Genomic DNA, 24,571 nt, shown 5'->3' on the forward strand with positions numbered 1-24,571 from the left:
CATATTGAAAGCTTTATAGAAACACGATGGCTAGAAAGAAGATATAATTGGTACAAAAGAAAAAAAAAAAAGGAGATTGAGCAGCACCAAAATATCATTGCACTGCAGGAGCATACAAAAGAATGCATAGTGCGGGGATCGGGGGGGGGGGGGTGTCCATCTATTCGTATCTTTTGCTCTTTCCTTGTGCTCTTTCTAGTCTCTTCTTTTTGCTGCTTGTAAACTTGCACCACTGGCATCACCATCCCTCTGTTATTGAGATGGCTAACACTGAACACACTATACCAGTTGCAAACGGTGTAGCAAGGGACTTTCCCCATCATCTCATGTCCCAGGATGTGATGCCTCTATATAAGCATCAGTCATTGAGACTGCCATATTACACTTCAAAGTCAAATCCAACTTACTGATACTAATACCGTGCCTAGAGAGTTCGGCATTACTGCTTCTGAGGTTACTCTCTAGGAAGTTAAGCAAGTCTGGTGGTCTCATCTCTCAGGTTTGTCAATATCACCACACTACATCCTTTGATATGACTGGTGGCTAGAAGAATTAGCACAATAAAACATTGCATGTCTAAGATACATCAACAGGGATGAAAATGGACCAGTTAAATCCTTCACTGGGCCTGGCTCTAGGTAGTAGGGCCAGATCCAAACCCACTGACTTAGTTGTTCACTTTCATAAGCACATTCAGAAAATCACCTAAGACTTTTAAAGCAACAATATCACTTTTAATGGCTGGGCTATAGGGAAGTTGACCCCAAAAAAGGACATAATTTTATTGGGTCACATGCATTCTTTCTATTTGTACAGTCAATTCCAGCACTCCTTTCTGAATGGATTCCTTCTATAATGTTTTCTTAAGAAAATCTACAAGCAAATGATGTGGGAAGCCAAAGTCCAGCTGTATAATTAGGTATCCCTATAAAGAGAGAGAGACCAGTTATACTAGCTCACACATTTGCAAGAAGCTTGCAGTGCTCTGTACATAGAAGAGGATGTAAATTTATTTACCTCCTTTGTGATGATCTCAGGATTTTTAATTTCAAATAGATTGAGTCCTTTGCTATTCATCAGAGAAGTTAAAGCTGGCTCGATCCCTATGAAATCAATAAAACCATCCCGTTATAGGTCCACTAACGGTGGTTTGCTATTCCCTCGACAATAAACACATTTAGTCAGACTGTTTGACTGCAAAGTAGAAGGGCAAACTTCCCAGGCTGGGTGTGATACCTCTGAGATCCCATGAACTTCAATTGTCCCTATTTTCACACAATGGGCCTGTTTCCACAATGCCGCTGCTTTTAAGCGCCAACATTTGTGCACTAGGCCTTGAGCCTCTTTTTGCAAGGGTCACTTTGCACAGGGAAGACAGTTTTTCACCTTGGTGAATAGGAATGTGGATCCCACATGGGGATGAACATTAGTTTGTGCCTTTGAAACACACACACACACACACACACACACACACCCCAAGGAGCTTTTGACATGCTGGAAAACATGAACAAATGAAACACACCAGAGTGTGATTTTTTCGTGAGTCTGATAAAAGTACATCATAAATCCATCAGTGATGCACTGAATCTAAGGGAAACTCAGTTTTGTGTCAGGTTTGCCAATGATGTGACTTTTTTCACACCACTTTACTGGCCACTTTATTATTATTTAACCACGTTACTGCTGCCTCAGATACCATACCAGGTACTGCCCCATGTACTTAGTACACTGTCATTAGATGGAAGATTTTCCAAAGAGACTAAGGGGGTTTAGAGCATCTCCCATGACGCACTACAACCAGGGGCTCCCATGGTGCACCACTTCTCCGCACCAAGAAGAGAACGGTGCATCATGGTCAGTGTAATCCAACCAGGGAGCCTGATCTATAGAGGAAGCACCCGAACTACAACTCCCATACAGCATTTCCAAATCAAAATATTTCAAATTTTGATTTTTCACCAAGAAGTCAAAGTTTTCCATGGAAAATAACTCATTTCTGAACAGCAACTATGGAACAACTTGCAGCCACTTCAAACGGCTGTTCGAGAACAGAACTGACATTGCATGTTCTGCCAGAATTTTCTCCAGAGCGTAAACTCACTTGAAATCACTTCTGGGATTCCTGCAACTGAGATGATTCTCTGCAGAAAGTGTCTTAGAGATTTGTCAGCCTGAAAATCAAACAGAAAACAGGGGCAATTGCAGAGATCTATAATGACCCCTGAGTTAGCAAGTCATCTTCCCTAGAGATTAAATGCTCTCTACTTACCCCAGCTCTCTCCAAAGCACATTTAAAAACTTTAGGCTCTATCCTGTAGGAAAATATTAACCAAGAAAAGATAAAGTCAGTGAGAAGCATCTGAAAAGGCCTTCTTTCCTTGCAGCTAGCACAGGCAAGTTAAGAGACCAGTGGCAATGCACAAGAGACACTGGTACCTACACAGAGTCAGCGAGATGCAAAACCAGTTTCTTTTCTACATACGCAGACTGGATTGTGACAGTGACTTCCTGTGAAGAGAAAGAGACAGTCACATGGTCTGTCTGGCTTCATCACCAGATTCATTGGAGGAAGAAAAATCATGATCATTCCCTTTTGCCAGTTCAGCATGGTAAAATCCTGTTGAGTCCTTCGTTACTAGGAGCTCTGGAAATGGAAACTCTGTGACTTGATCAGTGAGGTACGTGTCTAATAAGCATTTTTTATTAAGCCTGTACTGTATGGATAGGCACACAGCACTCACCAAACCCTTAAAGTCCCATCCATGCATGCCCTGGGCTCTGCTGTAGTTCTGATAAAGCCAATGGAATTCCAGACCAGAGATGTGTATGGCCCACAGAGTTAGCATTAATATAACACACTACTGAACACTTTTCCCACAGGACTCTCTAGAAATAACGTCATGGTCCCGATTTACATGTGTGGATGGGGGGCAAGGAACACCCAAGCTATCCTTGCTAGTGAGGACAAACCCCAAGACTCAGAGAGAATGGGGCGGGGGAACTAACAACTTCAGATTGCTATTTGTCTGCACCCCTCAGCACTCATTTCCTTTCCAAACAATGTCAATGTAATGACTTTAAAGCTATTATTGGTTTGATTGGTTGAGCACTAAGAGTATTTGTGATGCAATACAGAGCCTAGAGTGAGACATGGTCCCTGCCCCAAGGAGTTTGCAACCTAGATTAACTGAATAAGAAACTGACCTTCTCAGAATATAACACCACTGTGGGCTCTGCTCCTTGGGAAAAAAGGCTGAGTTCCACGGCAACCAATGACCTCACAATGGTCCCTTCAGGCTGGAGGGCGATTTCGGGAGGGGTGAGACTCCAGACCTTAGCCAGCGAGTCATTATAAGAAGTGCCTTGAAAAATCTGCAGGGCACAAGGGGGACAGGATACGGGCTAAGTGCTCAAGGCTTTTCTTAGGGACATGGTACTTGATTTCCTAAGTTATGCGGAACGTGCAACACACTGTAACCCTCTTATAGCCTCAGGTTCTTCTCAGTGCTACCCCCACCCCCAACCAGCCCCAGTAATTCAGTTGGGATCCTGGGGGAACGACGCAGGAATGGAGGTTAGAGAAATCCACTCCCTCCCCGCAGCTCTACAGCTGCTACTCCAGCCCAAGGGGCGAAGTAGCCTCTCATCCCTTTCCCCCAGCGTCCTAGAGATCCTATTGGGATCCGGGAAGTGCTAAAGGATCCCCCCAAGCCTAAGAGGGAGATCCACAGGACCTGGACACCAAATAAATCCGGGGGGCGTGAAATAACAGGGACAGGAGTGTGGTCAAAGGGTCAAACGAAGGGAACTGGATGGGGACACCGAGCAGAGAACCCGGACAGCGTCCACTGCTCCTCAAAGGCGTCAAGGGAGTCCACTGGGACACCACACAGAGGAACTCTGCCCAGATACGTGAATGGACAGAGGATCGGAAATAGGCCCCACAGTCACAGGAGACTCCATCGGCCAACCTCCTCGCTCTGGTTTTATAGATGGCCATTTTAGCTAGGGCTAGGAGGAGGTTGATCAGGAGATCCCGTGACTTTGTGGGGCCGCAGATAGGGAGTACATAAATAAGAAGGTGAGAGGAAAAATGCAACCAAAAACGTAATAAAATATTGGTGAGGAGCTGGAATAGGGGCTGCAGCCTGGCACACTCCAGGTATGTATGTGCCAGGGTTTCCCTCATGCTGCAAAAGGGGTGGGTGTCTGGGATAGGGGTGAACCGAGCCAAGTACACGCCCATGCTCACAGCTCCGTGAAGGAGCCGCCAACTGATATCCCCAGCGGGCCTTGGGATCAAGATGGAATATAGGCTGGCCCACCGGGGCTCCTCACCCTCCAAAGGTGGCAGGATGTCCCGCCATTTTGTATTGGGGAGGGACACGAGGGTGAGGCGTGAAGGGTGTGGAGCACAAGCGTGTATAGATGTTTCCTTAGCGCAGTCTGGAAGCAGACCGGCTGCAGCTCCTGCAGCCGGCTCACAGTGAAGGTCCATGGGGCAGGGGCCCGTGAAGGTCGGTTGGGTCCATGGGGCAGGGGCCCAATTAAAAGGTCCGGTGGGCCTGGGTTGGAGGGTGGGCAGGGCACACCCTCGTGCAGGACCCGGTTGAGGTAAACCCAAGCAGTGGGCGGCAAAGCGGCCTTCTCCTCCTGAAGTATGCGCCAGGGAGTACGAGGTCTGGAGAGCCCCATGCACTGAGCGTCAGGGGATCCAGCCAGTTTCCCCGGTCGTAGTCCAGGAGGTCTCCGACTCTTGTGACTTCTGCCAAGACCAACCTCTGGCGCACCGAGGGGGATTCCACCATCTGCACTCGAAGCTGGGGGTTGTGTAGCAGGGGCTCTGCGAGGAGATCTGCCCCCTCGGTGGCCGCCATGGACTGGTCGTTGAAAGCAGTTTCCAGGTCCGTAGGAGGTCCTGGTAGAAGACCGGCAGCCCGGAAAGGTCTCATGGAAGACCTTTTGGAAGCATCCTAGAGATGGTGGGGAGGGGGAAGGACCCAAGATGCTGCATAGTGGCAAATCACCCAGCCCCAACCTGTTCCAGCCTGCCCCCGGCCCCCAGTGGTTCTGTGTGGCAGGGGAGAATCAGGACCTCCTTGTTCTGTACTAGACTTTTTGAGTCCAGTTGAACAGGGCAGACGTTGACCTTCAGCTGGGTCATCGCCTTCCAGCTCAGAAAGGGCATTCCTTATGTGTTTCTTTTAATGGAATACAAAATAGTAAAGTGAATAAACAACAGTGCCATGGTCCGTAAAGTTAGCTCTGAACCAGCTCCATGGTTACCTCTTGCACAATCCCTTGGTGAGCCTCCGTGTCTTCCATTTCAAACATCTCCTTAAAGAAACAACACCAATGAAATTATGAGTTGGCTTGAGCACAATGTGTTCCCAACATGTCACCGGAGCTGGGGGGACCAAAGAATGCCCGTAGGTTGAGGGCAACTCCCAAGGAATTCTAAAATGTGGCTGAATTAATATGCAACAAGAAGGGCAGCCCCTGGAGACCACAGGGCAATGGTCTATCTTGAACCAACCAACCACAGGAACAATGTGTGGCTGGAGATCTTTGCTACCACTGAACCAGGCTCTGGTTTTGCTCTCATTAAAAGTAGGATAAATTACAATACATTGTTCCCCACATCAGCAAATTGTTCTGTCAGCTCCTTCTCCTACCCCTGTCTCTCTATCTGTGCTTTTTCACTCTGGCCGCTGCAGGTTTCACCCACTGGATTTTCCCTCTTCATCACAGTCATTCTCTCAAGCAGAGCCCAAAGCCAGTACCAAGTCTAAGCTGCAATACACCAAGTGCTCTTGTCTACTCAGAACTAAGTGTGGTGCAAGCTGGTATTTTGGGTCTTGTATCACCTTCTCTTCTGCAGTACTGCTGCGAAAACAAGACCCACAGTGTTTTGTTTTCTGAGGATTTCTTTTTTCTGTCTTAAGATGTGGTTATAGCCAATAAAGCGACTCCGTGTAAGACACTGTGAGGTTGCAGATTTCCTTTTCTCCCAATGATCCCACAGCACATTTTGCTTAGTTTACAAGTCAAAAGATTAATTTTCTATCTGCCAGTGTAACCCACTCCGTCGTGCCCAGCCAGCGGCAGATGCTGCTGATACAGCCTTGCTTAACAGCTGAAACTTTTAGCTCAGGAGTTTAGATCCTGAGTTCTCACTTTCAGTCCCCACTGCTGACAACCCTCCCATAGGACCAGTGTTATACCTGCACCACAGACTTAACCCCAGGATCTGAAAATCCAGCTAGACTCATGGCGAAGATTCCGCAATCCAAAAAATAAGATGAGTGTGTTGTTACCACGAAACAAAATAGAATCCACTTTGCTTTCCCATAGCTCTTTGGGGTCTGCAGGGGATTAGTAGATAGGACTCAGCAACCAACACACAGGGAGCAGGTATGGATGTCTAAGAAGGTACCACTTTTCTGACTATGATCACACTGTAGGCTGTGTCTCATTATAGGTTCCCTTCTTCTTTTGGAACCAGGTTGCACAGCAAATGAATGCTCTGAGAATTTTTACCTTCTCCCCAAAGTAGGGTGGGGGGAAAGGGCTGCAAAATACTATTTGAGTGAGAGAAAAAGTTAAAATAACCCTGTAATATTTACCCTTAACTCTTCCCCTGTGATCGTTAACACCAGACGTTCATCCAAGAAAGCTGCCAAGGCCAGAGAGTTCAGGACCTGGTCTGAAAACCAGAAGTATAGCATCCTGGACTCGGAGAGCAGAGATGGCGCAAACATGGAGTCACTGAAGACGACTGAATAGTTCTTGTACAAAAGCAGACCCTTAAAAAGGAAAGAGAATGCGTTGCTGGTGACCACCAATTAACCAGATGTCCTCACCTGGACACGTCATGCTTGGTTTGCAATGCAAAGGGCTAGTTGTGTTTATTAAAGCCAGATAGTATAAGCTAAGCCAGACACAGATGGAAGATGGGGCACTATACAGCCTGGGCAAAATAATCAGCTACCCTCAATACGTGCAGGGTGTAGCCAGCATGGATAGCTAATCCGAAAGGGACACGGTGGAGCAAAGAAGCCAGTTGCAGCTCCCTGATTTTAGGGATGAGTCTATACTGGCCCCATCCCCAGCATAGATGAGAGCAGCTCAAGGACCATTCTAAATCACAGCAGCTGGTTGAAGCCACAAGGGACTGTTATGCCAGGTAGGGACGGCGAGAGCCCAATAATGCTCCAGCCACACCCCCTTGTGACAAGCTAGCCATCGTATGTGAGAGGCGGGATAGATTCACCTGCACACTGGGGGAGTCCTCAAGAGATCAGTTAAGGTGGTGCTGGCTGGGGAGCCCGGAAGACTAGTCCCAGAAAAAAGAATACTCTGCACTTCTAGAACATCTTTAATCTGGGGGCCATACAACTCAATGCACCCTGGGAAGTAGGGATTTATTATCCCTATTTCATAGGTGGGGAAACTGAGGCAGAGAGTCATTAAGTGACTTCAATTATATAATGAATCAGAAGCAGAACCAGCAGGAGAACTCTGGAGTCTTCCTTCCTTAGCCCTTGCTCTAACTGTTAGACATCTCTGCCTTCTAGCCATCTCCACTCCAGGAGTGGGACAGAGAAGAGAACTGGGAAGAAATTAGTCTGAAATACCCCACCCCTCATTTGCCCCCCCCAAATTACTTTACCTTATGATGCGATTCCATATAGTTTGCCTTTATTACTGGAAACGATGCCAGTGAAATATCTACTCCTATAGCCCCATCCTGGAGGAAATTTGCTGCAGAAAAAAATAACCACTCATTTTACCAACTGTGCAATTTCACATGATCGAGGCCAGAATTTACGAAGTCCATTTCGAACACTAACAGGTTAACTCCTGCAGACTATTGGAAGATAACATAGCATAGCACTAGGAGTCAGGACACCTGGATTCTATTACTATCTCTGCCATGGACCTTCTGTGCCTCAGTTTCCCCACTTCTAAAACAGGGCTGATAATTCTCAATCCTTGCATTCCAAAGTGATGAGTGCCATAGAAAAACCTTAGCTAGATGGACATGAATGGCTTCAGTGTCTCAGGCCTCATACATTAGTTTAAGATCACTTGCTATCTAAATAATCTAATAAATATTATTTATCCATCCCTGTGGTGTCTGAACATGTAGGTCAAACAGGAAGGGTGGGATTTTCAAGCACATTTACATGACTTAGGAGCACAAGTTCTATCAAGTATTTTTTCCCCATTGGCAAATATTTTCCTACAGGACGGCACCTAAAGCTTTTAAACCTGCACAGAACTGGCATCAATATTTCATCTTAAGGGAGAAGCCGCTGGCAAACTGGGATGTCATTTTCAATGACTGCAATGAACATTTCATTTGTCAATTTCCGTTTGGTTCTCAGAAGAACAAATGTCTAAGGTGCTTTCAGGTGCCGGAACCCCTGAAGTGATTTCAAGCAAGGTCAGTCTTGGGGGAACGTTCTGATGGCGATGCCCACACACGCGACATCAGTTCAGTGTACAGACACCTGTTAGCTGGTCCTAATGGCTTTGTTGATGCCGTTCCAGAGCTGCTCTCATGGCGCAAGTGCCAGCGTTTAATGGCAACGTTGGCATCTGAAAGAAAACGTAGCAAGTACATGGGGCAGGACCTGGTCCAGCATCTGAGGCAGCACTAAAGTGGCCAAGTAATAGGACTCGCTAGTAGAACAGTGCAAAAAGAATCACACTATTGACAACACTGGCACAAAACTCAGTTTTCCTCACATTCAGTGAATCATTGATTCACGACGCCCTGACTTTTTTCATCCGACTCCCCACACACAAAAATCATGCTCTGGTGTGTTTCCAGACAGGTTTCCCAACATGTCAAAAGCTGGAGTGTGTTTCAGAGGCACCAGTTCTGTTTGTCTCCACACGTGACTCATTGTTCTATTCACTAATGTGAGAAACTGTCTTTTCTCATGCAAAACGGCCCTGGTGAAAAGAGGAGCAAGGTCTGCTGGGCAAATCCTGGTTCTTAAAGAACCGTGTTGTTGGCTTGGGGCCCGTTGTGTGAAAACGAGGACAACGGAAGACAGGCTCATGCTAGGCCCAGGTTCATGGGATCGCCTGGAGCAGTTTGCCCTTCTGCCGGCAGTCTGAGAGGTCACTTCTGGGTAAGTGACGTAGGTGAACGAGCCTTACTGACTTCCACTGGGGTATGCGCTCTGAAGTAATTTACAGGCTTTAGAAAAATCCAGCCTCAAGTCTCACACAGGTGTAACGCACACACCTCCTGGGTGTGGCGTTCTGCCCCATCTAGTGGCACCGAGACCACTTAAAGAGAGAGATAAAATGAGTCTGCTCTACAGCCTTAGCCAACAGCCAGTTGGCTTTCAGCTCTTGCAGTAGAGGCTCATGCACTAAGCTCCCGAGGTCCTTGGTTCGATCCTGCCTGCTGACAACCGAGGTCTGTTGGTGTTACACAGGCACTTCTAATGCAATCTTACATACCCGATGGGCTTGAGCGTCTCTTTGGAATCTGTACAACAATCACTCTCTCCTCCTGTTTTAACTCAGGGCAGGTCGACTCTGAAACCACTGGGTGTGACTGCAGTGCATATAGACGTGCCCAAGTTCACTTTGATATAGCTAACTCGGGTACCACCTGCCCGAGGCCAGGTCTACATTCGGACATGAGGTCAACCCAGCTACATCGCACAGGGGTGTGAAAAATCCACCACCCCGAGCAACGCAGTTAAGCTGACCTACCCTGCGACATACACAACGCCAGGTGGGGGGGGGAATCGTTCCTCCATCGACCCTGCTACCACCTCTCAGGGCGGTGGATTAACTACAGCGAAGGAAGAAGCTCTCCTGTCATTGTAAACCGAAGCACTTCAGCACCTCTGTAGCTTTCCGAGGGTAGCCTAGCCCTGAGTAATTACCCAGGGGCCAAGGCTTGCTCGCACAACCCACACTGAAGACCTAGCTAGATAAAAGCTCGTTTGAGAAGATCCACCCCACACGAGTGGAAGTCCCACTCCATAACTGCAGGGTAGATGGACCCTTAGTCTCCAGCCTGCGTCGTTTCTTTCCCCAAGCCCCCCACCACACAGGGGAGGAATTCCAATTAGTGCAGTTTTGGTGCTGCTTCCTCTCCCACGGCCATGTCTCGATCCCTGTTTCGCAGGGACAGGGTCGTTGTCTCTGTCGAGTCTAGCTCAACCTTAGTGGATTGTGTCTAAGAAAGGAGGAAGGCAGGGAAGAGAAAATGGGCAGAACACTTACCTGCTCTGTCCTGTATAAAATCTGCCAGCAGCTGAGCCAGGAAGTTAATTTCTTTACACACCTACAAGGGAAAAAAATTGAATGCATCGGTGTGGGCCAAAAAAACCCAGGTGTTGCCATGTGTCTAAATCCAAGTCTTGCAGCCTCTGAGGCTTCGGTGTGATCTCAGATGCCAGTTTTGCACTGGAGTCACCCCTGATTTACACTGCTGGGAGACTAAAATCAGCCTCCTGCTTTTTAAATGTGACCCTTAAATGTCTGACGATACCCTCTCTTTGGATACCAGCACTAAGAGGTTGCTGCTAAGCAAGGCAGGATGCTCCATGCCTGTCAGCTTGTTGCCAAAACCCTGCTGTCCCAGAATACCAGAGTCTAGAATTGGGAATCAAACCTGTTCCTGGCTATGCTGGTCCAGAGTATTCCACTTAGCCACCAGACCAGCCTCTAAGTATCACTGGGATCTCTCATAGTGCATAAAGTTAAGTAGGTGGCTACATCTTTGCAGGATCAGGCCTTTCATTATTATTATGTACCAATGCCAGAGGCTTATATGGCACTTTGTGGACATAAGACACAGCCTTTGCTTTTCTGTCATCTAGTCGTTTGTGTTTCTTACCTGGCCTTTTAGAACGAGCTTCAAGGTAAACGAGATGAAGTCTGTGAAGAGCTGTTTTAGCCACCCTGGCCTGTGGAGAAGAAATATTGTTACAGAAATGTGGGGGGCGCCCAATGGGATCGAAAGCCCATGGGAACGGTAGCGATGGGCCGTGCAAGCTGCCATGTGCACCACGATGCATTGCTTGAAGAGGGAACTCACTGTTTGTCTCCCTGGAGATGGAGCGTCAGCTTATAGAACGTCAGGTAGCAATCCGAGGTATCGGCCGCCACCCGGCCCTTTGCACACACTGCAGAACACAAAAAACAAACATGGATCAGAAAGGAAACAAAGGCACTTAGGAGTCTGAGGTCTGGTCTACACCTCATATGTGGGTCGACCTAGCTACGTTGCTCAAGTGTATGAAAAGTCCATTCCCCTGAGAGATGTAGTTAAGCCGATCGAAGCCCTGGCATAGACACTGATAGATCAGCAGAAGAATTCTTCTCTCAGCCAAGCTACTGCCTCTCCAGCAGGTGGATTAACAACAGGAGAACCCCTCCTATCACCAGAGCAAGTGGCTACACTGCTGTAGCACTCGCACAGTAGATATCCCCGAAGTGTTACTAAAAGTCAATGGGACTTAGGCTCCTAAGTCACTTGGATGCTTTTGAAAATGTTACCCGTGTCTCAACTCTGCCCACTAACTCGTTCTGTGATGCGGGCAAAGTCACTTCATTTCTCTGGGCCTCTGTTTGCCCCTCTGTACTATGGGGTGAACGCTTGCCCATTGCCAAGTAGTGTTTTGAGAGCAGAAGCACCTGGCTTCCTCTCCAAGGAGACTAGCAAATATCAACTACTCTGGCACTTCCTGCCACGATCTCGCTCATCTTTGACTTTCAAGTGACTCCCATATTATTGCAACCCCCACCACAACCAAAAGAGGTGTTTCCTCCACCAGAAATCGTTTTCTTCACAGAAAGTGATTTTTAAACATACTTCTTCCCCCAGCCTCCCAGCCCAAACCAATGAACTGTGGGGAAAAGGTTTGCAAATCATTCCATGTACTCAGCAACGCTGGCTACATTGCAGTTAGCTTGCAAACAACTGCATGCAAAAGGCTCCTGTCATTCATCTGATGAGAGAGACGACCGGCAGGAAGTTTCACCAAGAACTTCTGGGTTCTAGTTCTGCACGGACTAGCTGCAATACTTTGGTCAAGTTCCCTTCACCTCGCTCTGCCTTGCTTTTCCTGTCAATAAATGATGTGTTGCAAGGGATAATCGGCTTAACATTTGTGCAGGGCTCTACAAATATGACACACTATTGTCACAAGCTTCACGCTATTATTGCACCCGAGGCTCTTTGGAGCAGCGAAGCGGTGTCTTAAATCAAAGAAATAACCCAACCCCCTCAAGGTGGTTCAGTATGGCCTAATGGTGAGAGAATGTGGAAGCAAGCAAGGAATCCAACGCCCAGTCTGGGATAAGCCATTGACTCATTTTTCATAAAGTAAGTCACTTGATTTATTATACGGCACTCAGAAAGTGGCTCAAAAACCCAACTGATGCAATTTTGTGCAACTCACCCATGGGTTTGTTTCCGAGCGGTAGCCGTGATAGTCTGGATCAGCAAAACGAGAAGTCCTTGTGGCACCTTAGAGACTAACACATTTATTTGGGCATAAGCTTTCGTGGGCTAAAACCCACTTCATTGGATGCATGCATGAGTTTGTGGGTTTTTTGTTATCCTAAACTGCAAAACAGAGAAGAGGCTGGTCTGTGGCTAGAGCACCGGGCTTGGCCTCAAGTGATCTAGCACTATTCTCAGCTGTCCATCAATGTAAATCCATGTAGCTCCATCGAAACAATTTACACCAGTGGAGAAGCTGTCCCTTTAATCTCTCCGGACCTCAGTTCCCCCCTCTATAAAAGAGGGTTCCTTTCTCCGTTGTTGTGCCTGCCTTGCCTAGTTAGATTGTTAGCGTGTCTGTAAAGCACCCAGCACAATGGGGCCTCGATCTCGGGTGGGGCCACTCGCTGCTAGTCTAACAGAGATAAGCAACAAAAGGGCCATTATAAGCTTCTCAGGGCAAAACCTCATTGTACTGCATGGCAGGAGAGGTTACGCATAGTGCCTTGGGCTCAGTGAAGTTAATCCAGCTGCAGCTAAGGATGCTGTATTCCAGGCTGTGCTGCTACTTACTCAGTTTAGCGTTGATCTGGAGATCAATTGAGGATTCAATTTCAAAATCAATGGAGTGGGCGAGTTTCACACTGTAAGAGAATGGAAAACACTCAGCAGCAGTATCAGTCATAGAAATAGAAGTCTGGCACATAGACCCCAATGGCAATAGGTGCCTTCTAAACACCTTGAAGACATTAGATGAACTATAAAAGGAGTACTTGTGGCACCTTAGAGACTAACAAATTTATTAGAGCATAAGCTTTCGTGAGCTACAGCTCACTTCATCGGATGGACTATGTAGGACTAGTCCCATTTCTGTCTTTATTAGCCATTTCCCCCTTAATAAAGAGGGCAAGAAATTGTTTTTTAAAAAAAAAACATAACCCAGAATGTGCATCCTTCCCTTGTATTCACTCCCTGGGTTTCTTTGCACTGTGAGTTGCTAGTTGATGTCACATCAAGAATAGATGTGGTCACTGATGCACTATTCAGAGCTCAGACCTCCTTGTTTGTGAAGCTCTCTCACTTCCCCCACCCTCCTTTCACCTGCTTGTTCTCATTACCGAGTAGGATTAAATGGATACTGATTGTTTTGAGAATCCTTTAGGAAAAGTCTGGGATTGTTTACCTTAGAGAGGAGACAAAGGGGACAGGGTACATGTCTATACAATAATGAGTGGGACAGAGAAAGTAGATTGGGGATTTTTGTTTTTCTTGTCTCATAACACAAGATCAAGGGAACATTCAATGAAATCAAAAAGGAGGGACATTCAAAACCAGCAGAAGGAAATACTTTTGCACGACACATAATTAGATGGTGGAACTCACTGCCACAGGAAACTTTTGGGGGCTAAAATTTAGCACAATTCCAAAAGGGATTGGAGATTTATCTGGGATGTCAAGAATATCCAGTTACAATGAAAAATGATAAAATAATAATAATGTTGGAAGAGATATTGAACTCTGAAGCACAATCAATAACTATTAAAGACCAGCATGTGGGGGCAGATTACCCCACATCTGTTCACTATGGGCTTCTTACTTCTGGCAGAGACATGCTACTGGACTAAATGGACTTGGGTTTGATCCAATCTGGAAGTTCATGTGTTCTAACATACTTACAACCAAGCACCGGTGTAGCCATAACTCAGGGTCCCTTTGAAGGATGCTGTCACATTCTGAATTGCAATGTCTATGGCATCATCTTCCTTAAAATCTACCTCACTGTTTTCTATGGACAAGTCGTTGATCTGTATGCTAAAGAAGAAAATGAAAAGGGTGGATACATTCAGAATGCCCGGTGTGACCTGAATGCATCTTTTTTCTCCATTGGCTCTCTCTCTTGCTAACCTTACTTAACTCCGTACGTTCTCTGGGACAATTTCTAGGAGAGACACTACATAAAGTTGTTTTGTTGCATTGCAATTCCTTCTTGGTTGTGTGAGTAATAAATAATAATATAGTCTTGCATTCTTACAGTTGCTTTTGCTGGATTGTATAAATGATCAATAATAAATAATAATAATAATAAGTTAACAACATAGAATATAGCATCTTTCATCCCAGAGTGGTTACACACTCAACACCTCACTGTAAGTAGGAGTTGCTTTATCCACCCCTGAAATGTGTAACCCGTGCCCATGGGTGGCCCTCTGGTGGTAGCTGGGTCACATTTAGAGATTGATAAACCTGATACACTGTTGGCTGATACAGCTGACTCATTTAGCTCAGTCAGCCAGCCCTACACAGGAAAAACACACACACACACACACACACACACCCACCGCAGCAATGCATTTCAGAGCCCAGGTCAACTGCCTCAGGCTTGGGGCTGAAAACAGCAGTGTAGATGTTCAAGCTAGGGCCTGAACCTGAGATCCCTGTCAGGTTTCAGAGCCCTGGCTCCAGCCCAAGCCTGAATGTATACATGTTTATTTTTTAGCCCTGCAGCATGAGCCCGAATCAGTTGACCCACACTCTGAGACTTGCTGCTGTGGGTGGATTTTGTTTGTTTTTTGATGCTTGCTTGCTGTGTAACCGTACCTTTAGAGGCCCATGCTTTAAGACACAGAGGTGGCAGGGTCAATCCCCCCGCCTACAATCCACCCAAGGACGCAGCACTACAAAAGTAGCTCCGTCTGCAGCAACTGTTTGACAGAGCGCACAGAAACAACGCACCATCACGTAGCAAAGAATACTGCACCAATTCAAACAGCAGAGGACATTTAGGGGGGCAACAGTTAATTACTGGAGATGGGCCCAAATCAGAAGCCCTGGCCCAACGTACTTTGGGAAAGTTCAGATTCACATGAGTCCGGAGATGCGGGCAGTACTCTGAAACCCATCTGTTCTCAAAGTCCCCATAGCAGACATAGTCCATGGTGCAGTCTCTGAACTGCCACATGCAGCTCTGCAGGCAGTGGACACTGCGTGGGGGGTTGGACAGCTGTTTAAACAGTGCCACATGTAAATCAGTAACGAATTCAATCACCCTCCTGGGACGTTTCAGTCACCTGAACCTTTGGATACCTTCCCCCATTCACTTCACTCTCTTCCAATAATGTAAGTTAAACAGCTCACAAATAGCCTTGGTAGGTTGTTAGATCTCTAGCTGTGAGTGACTTATCCAATGGCAGAGGCCACATTATGCTGGCCTCTATTTTAATCAGGAAATACTTGCATGTGGAAGGAGCAGAAAAGGGCCTCATTCTCCCATCCATGATTTCAGACCGAGCGAATTTGAATCTCCCTTCAAACCTTCTTCCCAGGCACGTCCAGGACCTTATTCTTAGACCTGCTGCATTTCATGGTACAAAAGGGAGTTTAGAAAGTGCACGGTCGTACTTACTTCGTTAACCCATAGGCCACTTTGCCAAGAAACGCCATGGACCTTTCCCCACTGATATCAGGGTAGGTTGCATGTCTGAATGCTGCTTGAATGACCTGGGCTGTTTGCTGGTTCACTGGAAGTGGAACAAAGGGACAAGACAAAAACACAATGCAGTTGCATTTCAAAATCAGATGAGCATCTCTTGCTAATAGCATTAAAAGCTGTACATTTGTGCTTGGCACCTGGCATCCATCCGTGCAGGGAGAAGCTCCCATTAACTTCGTGGTAAAACATGGACTTAAGCGTGTTGCACAGAGGAAGGTCATAGGGATAGCACCTCCCTATGTCTGATCCGTTCTTTGGAACAGGGCATCCAGCCCAGATTTCACAATGAGACCAGATCATGCAAGGAGTTTAGTGAGAGCAAGTCTGATCAACCGAGCTCAGAGCAATGGATCTCACTACTGAGTTCCAGTGCTTTGCTATAGGGCTCTTCCCAAACACCAGAGACAACACAAAAGGACAGAAGACTTTCCACAATGGACGAGACCATTGGTCCATCACGACAGCATGGCCAAGATCATCTGATCCTGCCTCAGTGGCAGGTAACCAGAGAGCCTAATGCACCTAGCCAGGTGTGTAGCTCTGCACACAAGGATAAACAATCGCTCCTGACTCTTGCAGTTGATTTCAGTATACCATGGAGAATAAGATGAAATTACTAGGGTCATGATCATGGCCTGCACAGCTACAAAATGTTATTAACAGCCATAACATTATCCATCCCCTTTCAAATTCTAGCCACATGGTATCTCTCAGGCAGAATATAAGTGGCATAAAGCACTATTTCCTTCTATTGCTTCTAAATATACCAGCCATCAAGTTCATCCTCTATCTTCTTAGGCTTGTATTATGGAACAGGGGAACGAGAATAGACTGATCAGTTTTCACTCTCCCCTTCATTACTAAGGCTGGAGTATTTAAAATTAAGTACTAGCACCTTTCATCGGAGGATCTCAAACCTCTTTAGAAAAGCCCCTAATGCAGCAGAGAAACATTGTTTCCCCCACTGAGAAACCGAGGCACAGAGACATTAGGTGATTTGCCTTTGGTGCGGGGCAGAGCTGAGAATCAAACACAGGTCACCTGACTCTCATGCTGCTGCTTTAACCACTAGACCATGCATCCCCACATCAATTACTGTCGCTGATGTGGTTTTTTAAAAGGGTCTGGATAATTTCATGACCCCCAACAACAGCTGGAGCTATGAAAGCTAAGTTTATAATGGTCATTAAATGGTGTGGGTATAGATATAAAATGACATGTAAATCTATTGCTTCAGGGCATGAACTAGTCATCGGAGCAGTCAGGAAGGAATTTGCTCCCGAAGTACGGCATTGCACAATTGACTCTGAAGCATCAGGCATTGGCTAATGTGGGAGGCTATTGCTGCCTTATTGGCCCAGCAGTCTGATACAGCATAGGACGTCTCATTTCAACGGGATACTTAACAGTATGGTCCCACAGGCTGATTGCAAAGGCTTAATTATAAATGCAACTAGCTGGGGATATAGGGACGGATAAGGACTGATGTACTCGTAGCTGTCTGCTGTGCCCGCTGCCTTCCTTCCCCGAAGGGAATATAGCCCAATAAAGCAGAGACTTACGCACGAATGCTGCTGGCTTGGTCATTCTGCAGACGATCCCAGTGAGGTTCAAGGATGACTCTTCAAACGTACAAGCCCCTGATGTGCTGATAAGCGCTAGCAAGATCATGAAGAGCCTGACCATCATTCTCTAGGTGGAAGATCACAAGGACTGGCTGACCGAGTCCCTGCTGCAGCGCCAGCTCCTTTCCCATTCCAAACAGAGCTTTTTCTAGACAGGACATGAGCCACTTCCCTTACTTATCCAAGTCATCACACATTTCCTAATCTTCCTATGGCTTCCTTAACCCTTGCAGAGCCACTGCTCTGCCTTCAGTCCGAAGTAGGCAGTAGGTTTAGACAGGTCTGATTCTTTCCCCAAGATTGCTGTAAATCCAGAACAACACCACTGCAGCCAATGGACTTACGCTGGTCTGAGACCTGGATCAGCCCCATGGACAAGCATTCAGGGGGATAGTGTAGAGGTTTACCCATCACCCTTTACAGTTTGCCCTTAGAAGAGAGAGAATCCTTATTTTACAGTTATGAGCTGGCTTTGTCCTCCGGTAGCACCTTCCATCCAAAGCACTTTTTAGAAGGTACCGTCAGGATTCAAAAGGCCTCCCCTCAACCGGTGCCCACTGTCCCATCACCCCCTCATCATCAGATGTTGCACTTATGCTGGAAAGCAGTTTGTTTATACTCGTCATGGAGGCAGCCTTCTCTGGACGATTGAACGAAACCCTTGAATCTGAGCATCATAAGATACTGAATTAGAACTCCAGCTCTGTCGACGACTCGCTGTGTGGTTTGGGCACGTCTCTTCGTGCCTCTGTGCCTCCGTGTTCCCATCTGTAAAGTGGGGATGATAATTGGTGACCGGTGTTGGGAGGATTCGCACAACAGCTCTGATTAACCACAACAACAACAGAGAGGGGTGATCTACAGGTCTGAGCACAGGTCTGGGAGCCAAGCACTCCTGAGCTGTATTCAACTGGCTGGGACAGTGACTCGGGGTAAGTTACAGAGGCCAAAAGTTTTCGGATTTGGGTGCCAAAAGCCAGCAATCCAAGTCCATATGACATATGTCTATAACACACACACACATATGTACAGGAATAACTTCACTTGGCACACAACAGTGTGCAGTGTAGCATGCAGTGAAGTGAAAGATGCTGTGTCCCAGTGACACTGCAGGAGTCAATGTCATTACCATGGTTAGAATTCAGTATGTCTATTGGTGAGACGAGGGGGTCAGTTTCACGTCTATTCCCAAAAGGCAGAGCTCTCACGCTTCTGGTGCTAACCTTTTGAATCCTGATCCGTTTGATCAGTCAGGATTTTCTTGCTGCAGTTCGTAAATGGGACAGAACTTCCTTTGGGGAATTCCTTTGTTCTGATGTCAAAGGTGGTGCAGGGAATCTAGTCTGATTGTTTTTCTGTAAAGATATCCTGAGCTGGAAAAGTGACTAGCCTCTGGTATGGAGGTATTAGCGGTCATTGACCTGCAAAGGGAAACGAAGTTCAGAGAAGACTACAGACATTCAATGATAAGGAAAGTCATGCAGGGTTCCTGGAATGACCGGCTAGCTAGGATCTCATATTCTTACTAACAATGGGTTTGCATTGTACTTGCTCTCAGGACTGGCGTGCTAATCAGAACTCTCTCCCTCTGCAGAGTGAAGCAATGGCCATAGGTGTTGGCTGCAGACCTTTGTGTGAAGCCATCCCACTGGAGCTGTGTGGTGAGATGCTGGAAGTGCAGAGGCACCAGGGTAGGAGGGGAGCCCATACCACCCACTCCTCTAGGGGCATCTGGGACATCTACAGACTTCGACAAGTCTTGGAACAGAGCTGGATCTTTTAGCTCAGGTAGTAGAGGCTCATTCTGCAAGAATCAGAAGTTCCAGGTTTAATCTCTGCTGCCAACAACCCACCCAGGGACGCAGCATTACAAAAGCCTGGTATAAAAATATAGATACAGAAAGACAGCTGCATGCCCTCGACACCGGGGATGGATTTCATCTGCAATGAATTCATTGAGCAGCACCAGTTTTCGAGTCTTGTGTCCCAGGGTCATTGACCCTTCCTGAGGGCACAGCGGGCCTGGGTGGGGGAGATCATCTGCAAAGGGGAACTACAACGTTATTCTGGACTTGTGGCCAGGTATGAACTCAGTATGTGCCAAGGGCAGGTCTTCTGCTGGTTTCAGACCTCAGCAATGCCAGGAATAGCAAGACTCTAGTTTTGCTGAAGCACTTTCTGGAAGACTCAGGGAACTTTCTCAGCTCTTCCACAGAAGGACAAAGGGGTTGCATCTTTAACACTGATCTTTCTCCCCAGCGTTCTGGGGGATTTGACTAGACTTTAATAAAAACAAACGTAAATGTCTCATACAACTCCTTTCAATGGCTCAGATTTCAGACTCTTGGTCTTTATGGCATCCTTGTCTCCAATCCTCCAGCTCAAAGAGCAAGGTCAAGAGCCATTGTTTGAGAGGAAGGACCGTCCACTGGTTAAGGCACCAGTCCAAGACTTGAGAGTGTAGTTTGTAGACATCTTGCTGTCTTAGCACTCTGGCCTGTTCCTTGCTGCCTTTTTAAACCTGTTTAGTGCACTAGCCCTTGGATGTTTTTTCGAACAGCCATCCTGAACTGACAACGTGAGTGGCCTCAGGAACCACCTTGTACAGTTGCAGGGTTACTAGCGGGCGTTGACCTCCTGCAGGAACTGGGAGGCCAGAGATTTTCCAAATGCAATAACAAAAGGAGACTGTAACGCAGGGCTGCAGCTGGCACAACACGTCTCTCCCCGCCCCCAAGCAAAAAGCCCGAGCACACGCTCTATGGCCATTGCCAAGTCACACAATGGGAGCACCGTATCCAGTCCCTGGTCTGTTCTCAGCTACACCCACTCAACTGCCTTTGCTCCAGTGGGGCCAGACAAGCGAAATGAAAAGCAGCATTTGGCCCCTCTGGTCTTGCTGGCATTTATTTGCTGTGCCACTGGCATGAGAGGGCAAGCGGGAGGTATGGATCATGACATAGGCGAGCCTGCAGCTGGTGGGGGTTTATATGACAGTAGAACTTAGAAGTCCTAACCAAGATCAGGGCCCCCTTGTGTTAGGTGCTGCACATACACATAGTACAAGACATCCTGCTAGGGGATAGGGACTGTCTTGTAAACTAAATAGACAAGTGGGAGAAGAGAAATATCATCCCCGTTCACAGAAGGGAAACTGATGCCCAGAGAGATTAAGTGACTGCCCAAGGTCATCCAGGGATACTGCCGAAGAGTCAAGAATTGAAGCTAGTCCTCAAGTCCTAGTCCAGGGCTTTAACCACAAGACCATGCTTCCCCTTTTACGTGCCGCCTGAGCCAACGAAAGCGTGTTGCCCACCAGTGAGCGTAAGGGCCAAGGAATGGGACTGTCACCGATCTGCATTTTGACTCTGGGCATGTCAGTGACCCCCTGGGCCAGTTTCCCCGACTGTAAAATGGGGATAATCACACTCCTCCGAGGGGCAAGGGGAGGCTCATGCACTGAGTGTCTCCACAGTGTGTTGAGAGAGACGGCGAAAGGCACAGGTGGGCATTGGCTTTGTACGGACCCATCTGAAAGACGTTCGCATGTGAACGCACACTTCATTGCCTGGTCCTTGGTCACCTGCCAGCCACCAGTGCGGATGTACACACGGACGGTTCGGTTACCACGCTGGCTCCATTGATCTAAATTCCGTACAACAGAGCGATCCTCTCATTGCTACACTGCATCCGTTTCCCGAGATGGTCTTCAGCTCTGGGGGCTGGCAGCACTAGGGACTCCGTGATCCGCTGCTCTCTCCAACCTCCGGTTTCTCTGACCCTCCATTCCCCACCTCAGTGCTCCCTTGATCACTGCTGCGGGGCTGGGAAGATGGAGGATGACTGAGCCCGCCAGCAAAGCCAGAATAGACAAGTTTTGCTTCTAGAAGGCACAAGGGAGCTGAGCGAGCAGCGTCTGAGGCAGCTGGAGGCATCCCCCCACTGCTGGGTCTGTTCCCTCCTCCGAGGAAAAGTGGATCAGTGAGTGCTGCGGTGTTCAGTGATCGCTCTGAGCCACAGGAGAGGAAAGCGCTCCGCTTCGCTCAGGGTCTGCGTCCTAAACAGCCAGCATTGCTTAATGTTCTAGGGAAGCTCACAACACTCACTTCCAACTGGCTCTTGCCAGAGCCCCTTAAAGGTACAGTTCCCCACATGTGCCGACCCCATTGGCCATGGCCCCATTTCCTCCCCTCCAGAGCGAGCTGCAGAGATCTCCCCTGCATCCCGCATGGAATGCGAATGTTTGCAAAGTAGCATCTCTGCTGCCCTGCACCGTATGCCTGGTTTTGACCCTTATGCTAGTGTGGGTGGGAGTTCGCATAATCCACCCCAGCTATGGGCCAGAAGAACAGCGCTGTCAGCGAGGGGGTTTGGAGCTCCAAATACCCCAATGGGCACAGGATATCTGGCTCCTGATTCCAAAGCCCTAGTCAAGATGTCCTTGCTAGTTAACTCTCTAACCCATTTCTTTATGGAGATCACTGAACCTGTCAGAATCCACCCGATAGCCAGGCCTTGGAGAGCCATGAAGTGGGTCTTTCCACATTTGGGGAGCCCAGCTTGCAGCCGTGGGAGGGAATGGAGCCGGCCTTTTAACCCTGGCCCTAGAGCAGGGGCTCTCACACTTCATTGCACCGCGACCCCCTCCACGACCCCAGGAGGGGGGACCGAAGCCGTAGCCTGCCCGAGCCCTGCTGCCCTGGGCAGTGGGGGCAAAGCTAACACTCAAGGTCTGCAGCCCCAGGCAGGGGGCCTGTAACCTGAGCCCCGCCACCCAGGGCTGAAGCCCTCAGGCTTTGATTTTAGCCCCAGGCGGTGGGGCTTGGGCTTCGGATCTCAGCCTTGCCAACCCCAGTAAAACAGAGTCACGACCCACTTTGGGGTCCCCACCCACAGTCTGAGAACCGCTGCTCTGGAGCTACTTCCCTCCCAGCAGGTGAGGCAGCTGTTCTGTTAAGCAGCACCGCATGGCTTCTGCTCACAAGTGGGAGATGGCTCAATAGCTTGAGAGGCAGCTTGATCACACAAGACTGAGAAGGGACTCCTGAATGCTAATCCAGCTGAGACACTTCTTCCCTCTGTGGCCTTAGTCAAGTCACTTCCCCTCTCTGCCTTCGCTTCCCCACCTGTAAAATGGGGATAATATTTCCCTAGAGCCCAGGGTGCCCGTTGTGAAAGTTAGTGTGTATAAAGTGCTATACATAAGCATACAAAACTGTCTCATCTTCCCTCACCTGCTTATATGGACAACAGGGCCTTGAAAAAACCCTGACTATATTAGTGGCTATTAACAGACCTCAGGAGAAGCAGTTGACGCTGCCTCACCTGCAGCAAGAGGCCAGTAATGGCCCAGCAATCACATCCTCCACCCCAGCTGCATGATATTGAAGATTAAAAGTGCCCCAAAGAATCCTCCAGCAAACCCTGGCCCAGATCCCAAGGCCAGCCCTGTACACAGTGGTGTGATCATGGTGCACAAGAGCTGTTGTTTGCAGGGCAAAAACTTCTGAATACTCTTCGCACCCCCAATAGCAAGTCTGACCTGGTGAGCGACGACAGGAAAAGCAACTAACAGGAGGCATCTGATAAAGCCCCCCAGCCCCCTGCTTTGTCAAACCCCAGCCTTTTGGTTACTTTTCCTGCTAGCACATTGCCCTTCAGCCCATAAAGGAGCAACCCCAATACACAAGATGAGGAGGACCAAGGATTGAGAGGGCCTGAGCTGGAGCCACTTGGAGAGGACGGCAACAGGACGCTGCAAAGAGGGGAAGAACAGCTTTCTTTCATCCTTGTATAGTTTAGTCCATGCTGAGCAGGGTGGAAGCCCATGCACCACTTACCCCAGGCTATGCTCCCATTCAGGATTTTACCCCCATTGCGCTCTTGGAAGTCATAGAAGGGAGCTGGGCTCATAGTTGCAGGGAAAATCCTGGCCATTTTGGCTTCTGTCAAAGATTCAGTACTCGAGCAGGGCATGGCCTTGTGAAACTCAAAGAAGACTCCAGCTAGGCCGAGGAATTTACTGGGCAAATATCCAGTGCAGCCAATTTATGATTTTATCCCAAGTCTCATTGCTTTGGTGCTTTCCTTAAAGCCCTAGCTCTGGGAGGCCTGGAATTATATTAGACTCTCCCATGAAAAGAGCTCAACGTTTATTAACTCTCATGATTCTCAAGCCAGTCTTGTGATTTTGGGAAGTCTGACCCAGGATTTATGAATCCTTGGGGCTAGCACTGCTCAATATCTTAAATTCATGCTTGAATTCTTCAACAGAGGCAGGAGCATTCAAGCATCCAACTCTCTTCAGGTTTAACCAAAGGTAAATGACTTAGAGAATCATCAAATTTTAGTAACACCCCCTTGGCCAAATTAACACATTCTCTGTCTTGAGCTCAGCAGGGAGAGCCTGCTTAAGGTGTTCATAAAGGGGGCAAAACACAACAGGAAAAAGTGGTCAGTCAACTAAACATCAGATTAAAAAAAAAAATCCCAGATTCCTTACACATATAGGTTCAGACCACCTGGTTTTTCACCCTTCTGAGTGAGACAGCCAGAGAATGAAGTAGTTCACTATAAAAGAGTTTTTCAGATTAGACTTTAGAGGGCAGCTCTGTTTGACAACATACCTCTGTACAAACAGCACCATAAAATCCCATGGCTATCATCTCCCAGATCACGTCACATATTTGCACTACCAGGGAAAAATCAGGTTTAGTTCCTGACTAGTACTCCTGCAAACCTCAACTGAGAGCCAGCCTGGGCTTTGTTCTTTTAAACACCGGCAAGAAAGGCCAAATTATGCTTAGTGACACCTTTGCAATCCTAGCGCCATCAATAGATTTGTAGAGGTGAAACTGTTTACTAAGTTCCAATCTATCATGCTGATGAGACACAGTAAGGAATAGAATCCACCTGCCTCTCTTTGATGAGTTGTTTCTTCTGGGCTAAAGAGATTAAAAAGCAATAGAA

General features: G+C 47.6%; 1 protein-coding gene across 3 annotated transcripts; it reads right to left on the reverse strand.

The window, feature by feature from the left end:
- Window positions 1-712: 712 nt before the first annotated feature.
- Window positions 713-24,376, reverse strand: LOC119841065 (cholesteryl ester transfer protein). Of its 3 annotated transcripts, none has more exons than XM_038368043.2 (16): window positions 24,229-24,376; window positions 15,891-16,005; window positions 14,165-14,299; window positions 13,061-13,131; window positions 11,078-11,165; window positions 10,877-10,946; window positions 10,261-10,321; window positions 7,673-7,764; window positions 6,627-6,806; window positions 5,287-5,337; window positions 3,205-3,372; window positions 2,441-2,508; window positions 2,270-2,312; window positions 2,102-2,171; window positions 1,018-1,103; window positions 713-925 (listed from the first exon to the last, which is right to left on the reverse strand). In XM_038368043.2, exons 2-16 carry the CDS (start codon window positions 15,926-15,928, stop codon window positions 851-853), a joined length of 1,296 nt encoding a protein of 431 aa, XP_038223971.1. In that variant the 5' UTR covers window positions 15,929-16,005; window positions 24,229-24,376; the 3' UTR covers window positions 713-850. The 3 variants fall into 3 exon arrangements, with proteins under 3 accessions (XP_038223971.1, XP_038223969.1, XP_038223968.1); XM_038368041.2 differs by lacking the exon at window positions 24,229-24,376 and adding an exon at window positions 23,443-23,554; XM_038368040.2 differs by lacking the exon at window positions 24,229-24,376 and adding an exon at window positions 17,540-17,754.
- Window positions 24,377-24,571: the final 195 nt, after the last annotated feature.

The sequence above is a fragment of the Dermochelys coriacea genome, chromosome 12 (genome assembly GCF_009764565.3).
Source record: "Dermochelys coriacea isolate rDerCor1 chromosome 12, rDerCor1.pri.v4, whole genome shotgun sequence".
NCBI classification, from domain to species: domain Eukaryota; kingdom Metazoa; phylum Chordata; order Testudines; family Dermochelyidae; genus Dermochelys; species Dermochelys coriacea.